Source organism: Helianthus annuus, chromosome 9 (genome assembly GCF_002127325.2).
Source record: "Helianthus annuus cultivar XRQ/B chromosome 9, HanXRQr2.0-SUNRISE, whole genome shotgun sequence".
Classification (NCBI taxonomy): Eukaryota; Viridiplantae; Streptophyta; class Magnoliopsida; order Asterales; family Asteraceae; genus Helianthus; species Helianthus annuus.
This window is the reverse complement of record NC_035441.2, coordinates 110,558,208-110,574,577: the sequence shown is the minus strand read 5'-3', so window position 1 is coordinate 110,574,577 and position 16,370 is coordinate 110,558,208. Positions and strand designations below refer to the sequence as shown.

The 16,370-nt window shown below is 37.4% G+C and overlaps 1 protein-coding gene across 1 annotated transcript; it reads left to right on the top strand.

The window, feature by feature from the left end:
- Nucleotides 1-13,293: 13,293 nt before the first annotated feature.
- Nucleotides 13,294-13,806, top strand: LOC110907452. The gene has a single exon (XM_022152434.1). It carries the CDS (start codon nt 13,294-13,296, stop codon nt 13,804-13,806), a length of 513 nt encoding a protein of 170 aa, XP_022008126.1.
- The last annotated feature ends 2,564 nt before the right edge of the window (nt 13,807-16,370 follow it).

The window sequence follows — 16,370 nt, the reverse complement described above, 5'->3', positions numbered from 1 at the left end:
GTCTGACACTGATCATGAGTCTGAGTTAATAAAAAAGGTGGTCGATCAGGTGTTGGATACGGATGAGGAGTCTGAGTCAAAGTCTGAGTCTGGAGGTTCAAGTTCGTCAGTCAACAGTCCAAAACCGTCGGTTAAACGGGCTTACAGTAAAGAGTTTTTGTTATCAAAATCGATTTTGATGATGAAACATTCGAAGTAGCATATACTTTGAATGATTCTGACAAATTATATTTTGACAAAGAGTTTCCCAATAAGAAGTGTTAGATTTGACAGAAATTAATATTTCTGAAATAAAAGATTTAAATCGTACTGAAAAACCTAAAAAATACACTTCAAGAGTTCAACAACGATTAAACAAGAAAAAGGGTTACAATTCTGGTTTTGGTTTTCAAAAGAAACCAAACCATAATGGTAATTTCAAAAAGAAAGGTCTTGGTTTTATTCCACCTGAAAATTATAAAAATGAGAAAATTTCTAAAACAAACACAAAATCTGTTTCAGGAGGAAGTGCTGAAGAAGAACAGAAGAAACCTTTCTGGAGACAATTAAACCAGGAGTTTCTTGCTGAGAAAAAGAGAAGAGGAACTAGAGTTTTTCACAGAAAGGAGACTAGAACCTTTACAAGTGCAATGAAGTTGGTCACATTGCATGGAATTGCACTCAAGCTACAAAGACAAAGCAGGGAGTCTCTGAAAAACTTAAAGAAAAAGTTGTTGATGTTGAACCACCAACTGAAAAGTTCAAATTTTTTGAAAATTCAACCTATGAAGTTGGTGAATGTTCTAAGAAAATTTTTTACAAAAAGAGAGCCAAGGAAAATCAAATGTGGGTTGTTAAGAAGTATGATGAGAAAACTGGCGATGAATCTAATTCCACAAAGCCAGAAGAGCCACAAGTTGAGATTAAAGAAGAGAAATCAGTACCTACAGTGAATGATGATAATTTTCCATCATTAAACGATGAAAAGTTTAAACAGAAAATTGGTAAGGTTGAGATCTCGAATCAATTCTATTCTGAGGAGAAAGAATTTGATGTTGAGAAAGCATTCAATGGGAATGTTAAGAAAATTTTTGGGAAAATGGTCGAGGGAAAGGCCAAAGGGGTTAAAGATTTTTATGCGACAAAGAAGGCAACTTATAACCCAACTGAATCAGAGTTAAAATCACCCAAGGTTGGTCAGACTTGGGTGGAAATTCTTTTCCCTTAAAAATCTGACTTGGCGGAGATCCCAAATTTGTAATCGCGGATCAGGAATCGGCAACTTTCTTGATAATTGATTTTGTGAATGAATCTTATAATGGTCAAATGTTTACAGGTTAAGTGTGACTTGCCGGAGATCCCAAGTTTGTGATCGCGGATCAGGAATCGGCATCATTCTTGATATAGTTTGTTTTTGTGAATGAATCTTAAAAATTGTTGAATCTTACAGGTTGTGACTTGCCGGAGCTTCCAGGTTGGTAAGTGTGAAGCAGGAATGGGCATCTTTATTGGTAAAATGATTTTGTGTAGATATGGTATTCCTACAAGTGGTAAATCAGGGACATTAAGTTGTACTTGATTTTCTTACAAGTGGTACAGAGGTTTGCTCTTATTAATGATTCATCAAGGTCATTAAGTTGAACTTGATGTAATCTTCATACATGTGATATTTCTGAAAAAGGAAGATGATGAATCCCAAACCTACAAATGGTTAAAACAAAACTTATTTTCCGGAAAAATCATTTTGATTAAGACAAACTTAAGTGTTTTGAAATCAAATTGAGAAAATAGTTTGTTGAAAGGGGGAGTTCTGATTGTTTATGCTAAGTGGATGGAGATTTGAAGCTTGATACATCAGTTTGTCATTTTATTTGTACAGTTTGTTTTCAATTTTCTTTAAATGTGTTTGCATTTTAGGGGGAGTAAAATTTCAGAAAATCCAAAAACATTAGAAAATTTGAAAAATCCAAAAACATGATAAAATTCAAAAATGAGTTTTGTTGAATAAAAGAGGAAATTATAGTACATCAGTGGATGATCACAGCATGCTAAAGAATTGGATAGTCAAAAATGTGATAAACAATCTCACTGATGATATGCCAGTAGGTTTTTGCACATTTAGTAGATTGTGACGAGATATAAACCTAAATTCAAACTTGCTTATATCGTGGGTAACATTTCTTGGATATATGGGTAACCCCCGAAATCTTGTTTGAAAGGTCCCTCTTTCTGAGATACTAGGTCATTATACTTAGTGATATCTGGGGTATTATCCCGGGACTTCTGATAATGCGGAAGCAATGGCCTAGTCCCCGGAGAATACTTTACGCTTGCTTGAAATATAGCTCTCCCTCAGCATAAAAAATGATGAATCATTGAAAAATGCTAATCATGTGCTGTTGAAGAAAAGATCCTCTAAAGAGGACACACCAAAAGTCAAGCCGTCATCACTCTGCTGAACGGAAGTTCTGACCTGAGCTCTCACGGTTTCGCACCTAACCCCTTACAGATATCATCTAGGTATACTCACCTGTAAGATTGAATATTGGGATCTGGATACGGGAGTATATTCAAGTGGTGGGACATGCGAATAAGTTTAAGTGTTTAAGACATTAATATCGTATCTCGAATCAATTGAACTTTGTGTGAAAATTTAAGTGGACCAGTATACTTACAATCTAAGTGAATTGTTTAGAACTTAAAATGAAATGAAGCCTAATGGTGTTGGTGATTTGTCTCATAAACTGATATAATCTTCTTACACAAACTCTCAAAAAGATTGTCTGTAAATATTTCTTTACTGCATTTCTCTAAACTCAAAAATCCAAAAAGATTTTCGACAACTGATGTTGAAAAGCTGATTTTCAAAATTCCAAATGCTGAACATGATGACTATTTTGAGGGGAGTCGGTTAAATCTAAAAATGTTTGAATATTCTTCTGCAAGTGGTTACAGATATTCTGGTTGTTTTGAAAAGGAAAGTCTGAGTTGGTGCATACATCTTAATATTAAATTGTGAAATTTATTGTGTAGAGTCTGTGCAGGAAGGGCCAGGTTACGATACTGGAGCTGATGATGCTGATGAACTTAAGGAATTCTAGCACATCGAAAGGGGGAGTCTGAAGACATTTGAGAGAAGGATTAGCATGTTGGTGCTGTTTGAAAGAAGTTAAGCCCAAAGACGGATAAAGATTGAAGATGAGAAGACTCAACACTGAAGACTCGTCAACATCTGAGGGGGAGTCTGTTGGTGCATACATCTGTCGACTTCGTCTTGTATCGAGTCTTGTACTAGATTGTTTAGATTAGGGCACGAAGTTCGAGATATTAGAATTAAAGGTGATTTAGAAGTAATTCCGCTTGAAATGACATTTGTCACTTTCAAGCGGAATCAACAACAATCCTTATTCCGCTTGAAGCTGTTTCAAGCGGAATCACCAACTCTATAAATAGGTCATTCGAGCGAAATCAGTTAGAACGATTGTTGATTTGGATACCGAAGTGCTGCCGGTTTATCCAGTGATTGTAATCAGTGTTAGAACAATCAGAAAGAAGTTTAAAGTGAATTGCAAGCTGTTTCGAAGTCTATTTCTCTGTTTCCGCCTTTGAAATAGATTAAAACTCCTCTGAACGACTCGTTCGGGTCGCAACATGATCCTACAATAATAGAAAATTTTGCATCAAAAATAAGCTTGCTTCAATTGAAGCTATAACACTTTTCTTTAAATGCATTTAAAATTTGTCATATTAATGCATTTAACATTGATCACATTATCCGAATTGTTTTTAAACCTAATAAATTGTTTTCATTCAAATTGTGTATTTATGTTTTTTAAGTGGATTTGTGTTTTCACATAAATTTTGTTAGAAAATATGTCAAGTCAAATATAAAAAGTTTTTATTCTACAGTACAACGTTGAGTTACCGTATATTTCTACGCCGTTACAACGTGCGGCAGGAGAATGCTAGTAATATATTAATAATAATAATAATAATAATAATAATAATAATAATAATAATAATAATAATAATAATAACAATAATATTATGTTGATACATAATGTCTGTTACCTACATCGTCGAGTCGTGTCAAATATGTAATAGGGCTAAAATGTTAGATTAATTAACGTTTTTGTGATTTATATTACTTTCGTACGGAGGTAGTACCTTCGCACGAAGGAGTCCATTCGTACGAAGGTAGGACTTGTTAGTTCGTACGAATGAGTATTTGTTTAGTTCGTACGAATGTGGTGTTTGTCCGTACGAACGTAGTCTAGTCTCATCCGCACAAGGGTAGAGTTAGGCCATGTCTATAAATAGCCGTGCGGACTGAGAGGTTAGGTAACGTATGTAAACTTGACGGCGAAGCTCTGTCAAAGTGTTTCCAGGCTGTAAAACGTTGATTGATAAATAAAACATTAAAAATTAAGTAATCTTGTTATTGTCACCTAATCAAATGGATTCTGCATATATTGACTAGGTTACATAGATATTACCAGAGCATAAAGTTGATGGAAAACGATCCTCACAAGTGGTATCAGAGCCATCAAACTTTCCTATATTACAATAATAATAGTAATAGTAATAATTGTAATTGTAATTGTAATATAATATATAATATATAATTATAATTATAATTATAATTATATTATATTATATTATAATTATATTATAATTATAATTATTATATTATAATTATAATTATATTATAATTATAATTATAATTATAATTATATTATAATTATAATTATAATTATAATTATAATAATATTATATTATATTATAATATAATTATTATATTATAATTATATTATATTATATTATATTATAATTATAATTATATTATATTATAATTATATTATAATATTATATTATAATTATAATTATAATAAATTATTATTATTATTATTATTATTATTATTATTATTATTATTATTATTATTATTATTATTATTATTATTATTATTATTATTATTATTATTATTATTATTTTATTATTATTATTTAAAAATCAACTTTAGTAATAGTATAGTTCAGATTTTTTTAATTGAACCATCAAACTTTTCTATATTACAATTTGGCTATAAAAGATTTTCCTATAAACCCCTGTAGTTTGAAACTTTACGTTTACCCCTCTACACTTTATTTAAGTTAATGTTTTCCTTTTTTAACTAATTACTAGAGTAAATAGCTAAAACTGTCCCTAAGGTTTGAACATTTTCACATATACCTCAAAAACTTTTTTTCTCAACTGAACCACTAAGGTTTCAAAATCGTTGCTAGTGTATCCATTTCTCTAACCCCATTAAAAATTAATGTTAACTGAGGGGTATTTTGATCATTCTCGTCACTTTTAAAATAAAAATAAAGTAATTATAATTACCCCTTCTCTCTTTTCCTGTCTCTTTCTGAAACATCACCACCACACCTCTCCCTCCGCCGCCACCGCCACCTCCACCTTTGCCACCTACAACCACCTCCCTCCCTCTTCCTGAGATGCATAGTTGGTTTACACCATATATCTTGGATTGAAACAAACAAATCCAATTAGCCTTGGTTGATTGAACTTGGTGAGAAACGCAAGATAGGTTGGTGGTGTTTTGTTGAATAAGATGATAGTAATGGTGGTTTTAAGATGAAGAATGACCAAAATACTTTTCAATTAACCTAGTTTTTAATATGGTTAAAGAAATGGATGCATCTAGTAATGATTTTGAAATATCACTGATCTAGTCAAAAAAAACAAAAAGTTTTTGGAGGGATCTTACAAAAGTGCCCAGATCTTAGGAATGATTTTGACAATGTACCCTAATAACTATGTTATCTCTAAACTTTAATAGAGCTACCATACAACCCCTGAACTTTAATAATTTTTTTTTCTTTTTAAGCCAACCCTAATCTTTTCACTTTTCAAAATTTAACAGCAAAATTTATATTTTTCTTTTACCAATCAATGCGTCTTACTTAATTATTTCTACGTTTTCAAGCCGTTGTGGAGGATGCATAATTAGCCATTACTTGTTTACTTTGCTACCTCTAAACTTTAAGAACTTATCTTACGGTTTGTGAGCTATCGTTGTCGCTACGGGTTTTGCACATGTTGGATGCATACAATAAAGTTAGGTTATATCATAATGTGGATAATGAAAATGACTAAAGCTCTATATTCTATTAAGTATTAGACATGGAGAAATTGGTGTAATTTCATTTTGTAGCGTTGTTTCCTTTGTGTTTGTTTGTTCGGGTCTAGCGTCTTGCTAGTCGCCATTGTTGAATGTAATAGCTGTTCCAAAAAAAAAAAAAATATGTTAACTGAAAAGTAAGAAAAAAATAGATGTTTGAATGTACTACTTACACGTACAGTTGCCTCAAACAAACCTGACATGTTGGAACATGTTTTTTTTAATCCGTTTTTTTATATTGTAATTTAGGTCTTTAATAATAATATTGTGATCAATGATTGACATGTTGGAACACGTTTTTGTGATAACCTTTCTAATTGCTAAATTACATTACAATATTGTTAATAAAATAAAAATGTAGTAAAATTCAACGTATTATATGTTGATGACTCCTATAAAGTAATGTAATACATGGAGTGACAGGAAACATGAAGACATTGAGATGGGGGAACAAAGGAAACATAATCTTACGACGCTTGTACCAAAATATTGTGTTTTTGTTTTATGTATGTAGGCATGTGCTAAGTGCATGCATGCATCGGTCGTTGTTAAATGTTAACTACGGCCGCCGTTGTTAACTACTGCCTTTCCTTTGATATCTCTGTTTCAGTTGTTATTTTATTATTTTGTATATGTCGGTGCTTTTTATTTCTTTAATATAATTTACATCATACAATTCATTCATTACAGAAAAATACAAAAAAGAAAGCAAAGTAGGTTGTTGTGTATATAAAACCTCATTCAAACGAATACAGTTTACTTAGGATGCAGGGTATAATCATCGGGGAGTGATGCGGGGAGTATAAGTCACCGATCGGTGACTATACCGTGTGATTGTGGGTGTTCGGTGAGTTGGAGAGAGGGTGGGGAATTCGGTGAGTGTTTACCGAAAAGGGGGGAGAGTGATTGATGTGATTTTTGACCGTTTTCTCATTTTTTTTGAACGTTATTTTCGACCGTTTGATTTTTTTTTTATATAATACCCATATTTTCAATCAATTTAAAACACACAACTCTTCTCCATCCAACTCTATTTTTTTTTAAAATTCACTTCTTCTATTTTTTCAATGGATGATATACCACCGCTATTCTTTCCAATTGATATTAGTGAAGACAATGATTCTTCCTCGAGCGATAGTAGTTTAATTTTTTTCCAAAATCTTATTAACGAAGGCGCTCAACTGGAAGACACGGGCACTTCTAGAAAAAGGAAAATTGTCCATCGAGATCGAGTGAAATGTCACGAAAACCTTATGAGAGATTATTTTGTCGAGGAGCCCGTATTCAACAAAGAGGTTTTTCGTCAAAGGTTTCGTATGTCCAAAAGGTTGTTTTTAAAAATTTTGAGTGACGTGCAAGCGAATAACTCGTGGTAGGAAGAGTTTTACATCGATTAAAAAAGTTACTTCGGCGAATAAGCAACTAGCAACCGGTAACGCTTCAGACGAGTTCGACGAGTATTTAAATATGTCCACAAGGACTTCTCGAGAAAGTCTAGAATATTTTTGCGAAACGGTATGTAATCTATACGCTTCCGAGTTTTTATGTAGACCTACTAGCCACGACGTTGCGCTCTTGTACCAAGCTCATGAGGAGAAACTTCACCTTCCTGGGATATTGGGTAGTCTTTACTGTACACATTTTGTTTGTAGAATGCGTCCAACGGAGTTGCGGGGTCAATATATGAGGGGGGTCACAGTTACCCGACAGTTATGCTCGAGGCGGTGGCCTCTCAGGATTTATGGATTTGGCATGCTTTTTGTGGTCCAGCAGGTTCACAAAACGACATCAACGTGCTCCAACAATCTCTGTTATTTCTTACCGAGCGAAATGGAACTGCACCAAAATGCCCATTTTACGTGAACAACCACTTGTACAAGCGTGGATACTATCTTACCGACGGAATCTACCCTACTTGATCCGTGTTTGTGAAATCATTTCCGTATCCTCACATTGTGAAAGAAAAGAAGTTCAAGAGGCAACACGAGGCGGCAAGAAAAGACGTGGAGCGGGCTTTTGGTGTTTTAAAGGCAAAATGGCATATTTCATCGCCCGATGCGTGCTACGAGTGTTAAAAAAATTAGGATGGTCGTATATGCGTGCATTATTATGCATAATATGATTCTAAAAGACGACGGAAACGCGATTGCACCGGTACATATTCGGGATCCTCCAGTTGAGCCCGTTTTCGAAGACACTGCTTATAACAAGCTCATTAATGAAACATTATAGATTAAATATAATCTTGTGGAGCATCTTGGAGAACAAGATTTACCCCACCTTTTAGCGGATTCCGACGACAAATAGTTAAATTAGGTTTTTTTTTTAAATTTATTTTTATATTTTAAATTAGTTTTTTTTAATTTATTTTTATATTTTAAATTAGGTTTTTTTTAAATTTATTTTTATATTTTAAGTTAGTTTTTTTTTAATGTAATGCGTTTTTTTTAATTAAAAGTAACTTTATTCACATTAAAATATGTTTTGTTTATTTATGAATAACTTCTAAAAAATAAAAAATATATAACTCAAACACCCTAGAATGATTGACTATAACCCCTGTTTGAGTGCAAAATTGGGAGTGGAATGGGGAGTTGACATGACATAATATTATTGGGTAGGATTTCACTCAAACACCCCTAGGGTGATTGACTATACTCTCCACCCTTACTGTGTGTATGAAAAGTAATCTAAACGGTGCAATTACTTGCATTGCTATGTTGTTACAGGATTTGATGAGCTTGATACCAACCGGTACCGAAAATACCGTTACCGAAATCCCCAAAAATGGGTACCACTGCCGAATATACCAGGTACGATACGGTTTGGTACCAGTCAGTACTGGCACGACACCGGTATTTGAGGGTAAAAACCGGTGAATACCGGTACCGAACCGGTACCGAAAATACACCCGGTTTAGTAAATTTGATACCGGTACCCGATACCATTTACTCATTACTTAGTGAGTTACTATTCATTCAATTTGATTTTTAATATATATAGTGAGTTACTATTCATTCAATTAGATTTTAAATATATAGGTAATATATAGGTAATAGGTAATTATAATTAATAATTAGATTCGTGCGCGTTGCAACTATGGATTGGGTAATCTAATAAATAAATGATATTTGATTGTGTAAACATTTAAACTAAAGCTTAAATAAAAGTAATAGTCTTATATATTGCATCCATGGATTGGGTTAGGATTTAAACTACAACTTAGATAAGAATCATAGTCTTATAGATATTTTTGTTAACCTTTTTTTCTTCAAAAGCTGATGTCCTTGCTAGTTGTTTTCCCAGATTTGTCGTTGATGCCAAAATGTCTTCGGTTCCTTCAAGTATTAAATGTCTTTTCCTTCACAATTTTGTTGTTGATGCCAAAATATGGTGCATTGTTGCATATGAAGGCAGAACATTTTTTGCAAAAGAGAGTTTTTGTGAAGGTTGCTAGCATTTTTTTGCATCTAAAGAATCAGCATGGATGCATCCTGGGTTTTTCTAGCTTGTCAAAAATGTTACCTTTAGAAGAACAACATAGTAACAATATTTGTTAGAAATTTGGTAAATAGATATTTAGTGAATTATAATTTAAGGAAATTATTTTATTCCATATATTAATTAGCAACTTTTTAGGGGGTGTTTGGGATTGCGTTTTCAACCTGATTATTTGATTATTGTGTTTTGAAATCGCAAAAAATCTATTTTGAGTGTTTGGTAAAAAATTAATAAAAAGTGATTTTTTACGTTTTGTAGAGTTCAAAACGTGATAATCCATAAGTAGATCACCCCTTGCTGCAGGAAAACGTGATAATCCAAAAACTGATTTTTTACGTTTTCACTTATTTATTTTTTTAAAATAAATATACTTGCCAAACACTCAAATAGTTGATTATCAGGTTATTGTGATATCAAACAACATAATCAAATCCAAACAATGTTGATTATCTGATTATTGTGATATCAAACAACATAATCAAATCCAAACACTATATTTCTGCAGCACGTTTTGTTACAGCTAATTATCTGATTCTGATTATTCAAAACGCATAATCTATTTTCAAAACTCAACCCCAAACACCCCCTTAGTGCATCAAGACTTGTACTCCATGCTTAGGGAGTGTTTCAAAAAAAATATTGATTTTTCACTTTCAACCTTCAAGTTTTTTCTTTTACATTTTAACCCATTTGAAAAAACTTGATTTCTCACTTTCAACCTTAAAGTTTTTTCTTTTACATTTTAATCCATTTGAATTTTCACTTTTAACTCAAAGGTTTTCATATTTTGTAATTTAACACAACACTTTATTATTATCTTTCGCAAGTTTTTCGTTTTACGTTTCGTTCTAAATTTTGTGAGTTAACATGTCATAGCGTGCATGTGAAGTTCAACGTTTTTGCTCTATTTTTTTATATTTGACAGACCCGTCGCAACGCGTCCATTTTTTCCCTTTTGAAAACTTCCCCGCAATGGGCGGGTCCTAGATCGACTAAGTTATTATTTTGTACGTTTTACGTTTCTGGTTAATTTCTTCGCATCAAGACACTGTAACGGGTGTACGTGGTTCAACGATTGTAGTCTCCTTTTCGTTCAGTTTAATTTTTACCATTTTATCTATTTTATTTTTACGATGTTGAGAGTCGATGTCGTTGTGGCATTGGTGCTACTTGGCATGGTTTTACGAACGTTTTTAACCTATTAATTTTTTACTAATATTTTGTTTCGGTTTACCCCTATATTTCCTTTACTTAAAAACTATTTTTTACGTGCATATTTATGTACGAGTATGTATAAATATGATTTGTTCTACATTCCGACGTAAACTTTTTTTATAGACGAGTTAGGTAAAATATAATTCGTTTTCGTTTAAAGAAACAATTTTTAAGTGCATATTTTTATGTACGTTTTGGTATAAATTCAAGTTGTTCTACGTTTCGACGTAAACTTTTTTGAGAAATGATTTAGGTCAAATATAATATGTTTTCGTGTTTATTTTATGTATGTTTCGTAAAGTTTTCTTCGAACCGACTTGAGTCAAATTATGGTTTCTTTTTCTCCCCTTTTTCCGAAAGCTCTAATTAATCCCTTTCGATTACATGTGCATATTTTCCTTCATACCCGTTACGTTTTCTATGTATGAGTTGAGTCACATATAATACGTTATGATTGTTCGATATGAATTCCATTTACTTTACGTTTGATCCAATCACAATGCTTATACAGGTTACACTGAATTTAACTGGATACGTCGAAATATGTATTTTCATATGGTTAATGCATCATATAACGTTTGGACTAATTCATTTCATGTTTACGATGTACCTGCGCCGCAACGCGGGCGGGTGTTAACCCTAGTTATAATTATTAATAAACTCTTCATATGGTGAATTAAAGACTAAACTCTTGAATAGAGTTTTTATGTCTTTTAATTTGAGTCTTTATGTGTCAAATTAAGTCTATAATTAAGTGACTAATTAAGGGAGACTTTTCACTCATCCTCAACTCTTGTAAAAATAGTAGGCTATGTGCCTCATTTTGAGATAGAGAAAATGCTAGAAAAATATAAGAGAAGGGATACAAGAAATATACATGAATATATAGAGAGTTCTTGGAAAGAAAAATACTGGAAGACCCATGTGTTGGTGAAGGGGTATGGTCCCAAATCTTGCACCAAAGCAGTCGCGAGTGACCATCATCCTTATCAAATACTCCCACCGACAAGGACTTATCTACGTCCGTGCGGGCACGTGCGAACACAGATACCGAATCCAATTGGTCAAATGATGAGAAGACTTACCTTGTGTATGAAAATGGATGTCACACATAGCGATGCGGTCCAACACCGCATCCTATAAACATTTTCGTCACGACAAGGGATCTAGGTAACAACAACGGTTACCGCATACGGGGATGCAGCATGGCACCGCATCCCGTACACATCTTCATCAAAGCAGGGGATGCGGAGACGACCGGAGTTACTGCAGATAGCGATGCGACCCGGCACTGCATCCTATCCACAGAGCAAGTGGAACTGACACTTTCACAGCAAGTGGCTCTAATGATAGTTGCCTGTCAGCCCACACGAAAGCGACACTGGCACACAGATTGATAGCTGCAGTGGGACGTGGCGTCACCCCCGTGACCAACAAGCCTGACACACCTGCAAAGGGTTGCGCGTTGTCAGTCTAGCCACTCAATTACCCTCCTTCACTCCTCGGCTATAAATACTCATCCCGGACTAGGTTTGAGGTATCGCTTATCAAACTCTCTCACTCATACTACTATCACACACTTTGCTCTGAAGCAATTTACTGATTCTCACGCCAGAGAGTGGTAACAAGGAGCACCCCCACCCCATCCTCCTTGTTACAAGTCACGTTGTATTTCCTTGTGAAGGAGACAGATCAAGCGGACGATCCAGCCACCGATCCTCGGAAAGAAGGGATTAACCCTACTTGACGAGACCAGTGAATTAGCCACTCTTGGTTAACCAGTGTTTCATCATTGGCGCCCACCGCTACTCTTAGCACGTATTTCCATCTCTCTCTTTCTTAAAAATCATGTCTGATCGTCAAAATAATGATACCGGATAAAACCTCAACCCCGCAAACTTAAGACCTACGGGGACCACTCCCCCAGCCCAACAAATCGACCACATTGGCACATCCACACAGGGGGCGCTCCCCCAATATTCATCCCATACTTTTCACAGTACGGTTCTGTACAGCCCTCAGGTATGGACCTCCGTACTTGGTATTACCAACAACAGACTGCTCTCGCCGCAGCCGACAACAAAGCTTGCGCAGATGCGCAAACACCTGGAGGACCCACGCCTGCACCATACACACCTGCGGCTCGTATCTTGCAATACGAGGGAAGGGCACCCATAAACCCGGCTTCCCAAGATAGGCGCGAGGAACGCGGATCCCCCGTAATGTATACAATCGCGCTGCAAAGGGCAATCAAGCCCAACCCTACAGGCCAAAGTCCGCGGCCGAAAACTCCAAATTTATAACGGAGATCGCCCAGGCCCCACTCACCACAAACAAGCTCCCACTTACGGTGGGGAAATACAATGGTTCGTCAGACCCTGACGACCATATGAATATCTTTACTGGGGCTAGATGTATGGGTCGTTGGGACGAAGCCAGCTGGTGCCATTTCTTCCCCCAGACCCACACTGAACTAGCAAGGGCCTGGTTTGATTCTTTGCTAGTAGGATCACTGGCCTCATTCGAACAATTGCAAGAAAAAATTCTTGCACATTTCAGCCAACAAAGACGTCACAATCGTGATTCATTGGACGTCATAAACATCTGGCGCGGAGAGAACGAAAGCTTGGAAGCTTTCGTCATCCGCTACAACAAAGAATACCTCAAAATTGGTGGGGTAGCAGACCAAATGTCCTGCAACCAATTCCTGCAAGAGGTCAATCATGACGAAATGATTATGACAATCTCGGGCAAGGAAAGCTTGCCAGAGAAATGGGACGATGTCATGGCGGCAATCAAGACGTATGCCCAGACCACGCGGTCTCTCAAACCGCACACTAGCAAAACCCGCCCCCAGACGAAAGGTCAGTCATCCCGCCAAGAGGTAAAGCGCTACAACAACAAGCGCCACCGGGATACATGGAATTGAGGCAACGATTCCAAACCATACACCCCACGCGGGCATCAGCCCGACGTGAGGGACACTATTAATGCCCAGCAAGATCAGCGGGCATTCAAGAATGAGTCTTGGGACCGCAATTGTACCAAACTCACGAAGTCGCCAAGAGAGGTCTTTCAAACGGAAGCTCAATTCTTGCGATCGGCCCAACCCATGAAGTTCAAAAAGGGCCAAGATTTGACCCTTTACTGTGAATATCATAAAGACTCGGGCTATTCTACCAACAATTGCATCAGTCTCCGTTTGGAGATTAAGCGAGCCCTAAAAGAGGGGAAGCTACAACACCTGTTGTCAGCCGCGCAGAAACAAACTAAGCGCATTACCCCTAACGACGAGGGCACCTCCACCGGAAAAAAAGGCATGTATGCGGCCACCACCCATATGATCAATGGGGGCCGTGGAAGGCCACGCAAAACGGCAAGAAGAGGGGACAACGACTGGCGAGACGAACAAGTCGTTTTCCCCAGAGTCCGAGGCGGACCGCGCGACAGACGCGCCGTCGTCATCACCGGCTACCTAGCTCATTACTGCACCGAGCGTCTATTTATCGACCCGGGCAGTACCTCCGATATTATCTATGAGCAATGTTTCAACCAATTCGATCAAGAAGATAAAGATAGATTGCAGCCGGTGGACTACCCATTGGCAGGGTTCGCGGGGGAAACAGTGTTCCCTCTGGGACAAATCACATTCCTCGTGTATTTTACCAACGGTAAGCACACGCGGGTCGAGGAGGTAAACTTCATGGTTTTACCCCACACCTCCCGCTATGACGTACTCCTCGGGAGAGAATCAAAGAGCGATTTTAACATGATAACGTCTGTTCCCCACTCTGCTATCGGTTTTCCAACGTAGACGGGGATCGCGATAATCTACGCCCGCGATAAGCAAAACGGCAAGGTTGACCCCCAACACCGCACCCGAGAAATGGGTACTTAATGCAAGGTACCCCGAACAGACGGTGACATTGGGTCACGCCTTGTCAAATAGCACAAGAGGACGCTTGAAGCAACTTCTTTTTGGAAATCAAGACATCTTCGCATGGACACCCGCCGACATGACAAGTGTGCCACGCGAAGTCGCACAACACTTATTGAATACCCTACCAGGTATCAAGCCCGTGATCCAAGGCTAACGCCACCTTTGATCCGCAAAGAACGAGGCGATGAATGAGCAGGTCAAAGAAATGCTCTCTGTAGGCATCCTGTGGGAGGTTAAAATACCAGACTTGGTTGTCCAACCAGTGGTTGTCCAACCAGTCATGGTAGAAAAAGCGATCGGGGGTTGGCGCATGTGCGTCGACTAAAAAGATCTTAACAAAGCCTGCCCCAAAGATTGCTACTCACTTCCGGAGATCAATGAGAAAGTTGATAACCTCGCCCCGTTCCGATGGAAGTGTTTCCTCGATTGTTACAAAGGTTATCACCAAGTACAGATGGCAATCGAGGACAAAGATAAAACGGCATTCCGCACCCCTACCGGCATTACTGCTACATAAAAATGTTGTTTGGGTTGCGCAACACGGGCGCAACCTATCAAAAACTAATGAACGACACTTTTGACAATCAAATCAGCAAGATTGTCGAGATCTACATGGACGACTTAGTCATCATGAGCATGGAGGAGGATACCATGCTCCAAGATATCGAAAGAACATTTCAAACTCTACGGAGTGTTAACATGAAGCTTAACCCAGGGAAATGCTCGTTTGGAATGTAAGAAGGAAAGTTTCTTAGATTCATCGTCACAAAAGATGGATTCAAGGTCAACACGGAAAAAGTACAGGCGATCGAGCGCATGCCCTCGCCTTCCACGATAAAAGAGATGCAACGAATAGCCGGCCGGCTAGCCGCGTTAAACAGATTCTTAGCCAACCACGCGGCTAAATCTTACCACTTTATGAGTACTTTGCGCAACTACCTAAAGATGGAACAGTTTCAATGGACCGTAGAGGCAGAGAACGCTTCCGGGAGATGAAAGAGTGTTTGATTCAACTCCCAGCTCTCACTGCACCACGCAAAAAAAGAACTACTCATCTTGTACCTGTCCGCCGCGGACAACGTGGTGGGCGCGGTACTCATAGTAGAGAGAGAAGGGGTCCAAACACCAATATATTACGTCAGCAAAATGCTAAACGATCCAGAGACAAGATACTCCATCATGGAGAAGTTGGTGCTCGCGCTGGTACATGCATCTAGACGGTTACGCTGATATTTTGCAAATCATGTCATCACCGTGTTAACCAACTACAGGATCGGGCAAATCCTCTCCAAGCCCGAAATCTCTAGAAGACTTGCAAAGTGGGCCATTGAACTCGGCGCACACACCTTGATTTATAATCTGCGCCCAGCAACTAAAGGCCAGGTATTAGTTGACTTCGTTGCGGAAGTACCAGCGAATCACATCCAGGAATGCGAAGACGAACACTGCCCTACACCCCCACCGTCCCCATCAGACATCTGGGTACTATATACTGATGGTGCGTCCAACGAGGACGGCGCGGGTGCAGGTCTGCGACTCGTTAGCCCTGATGG

Coding starts and splice junctions, on each gene's coding strand:
- LOC110907452 (XM_022152434.1), top strand. CDS start 13,294: ATGGGTCGTTGGGACGAAGCCAGCTGGTGCCATTTCTTCCCCCAGACC.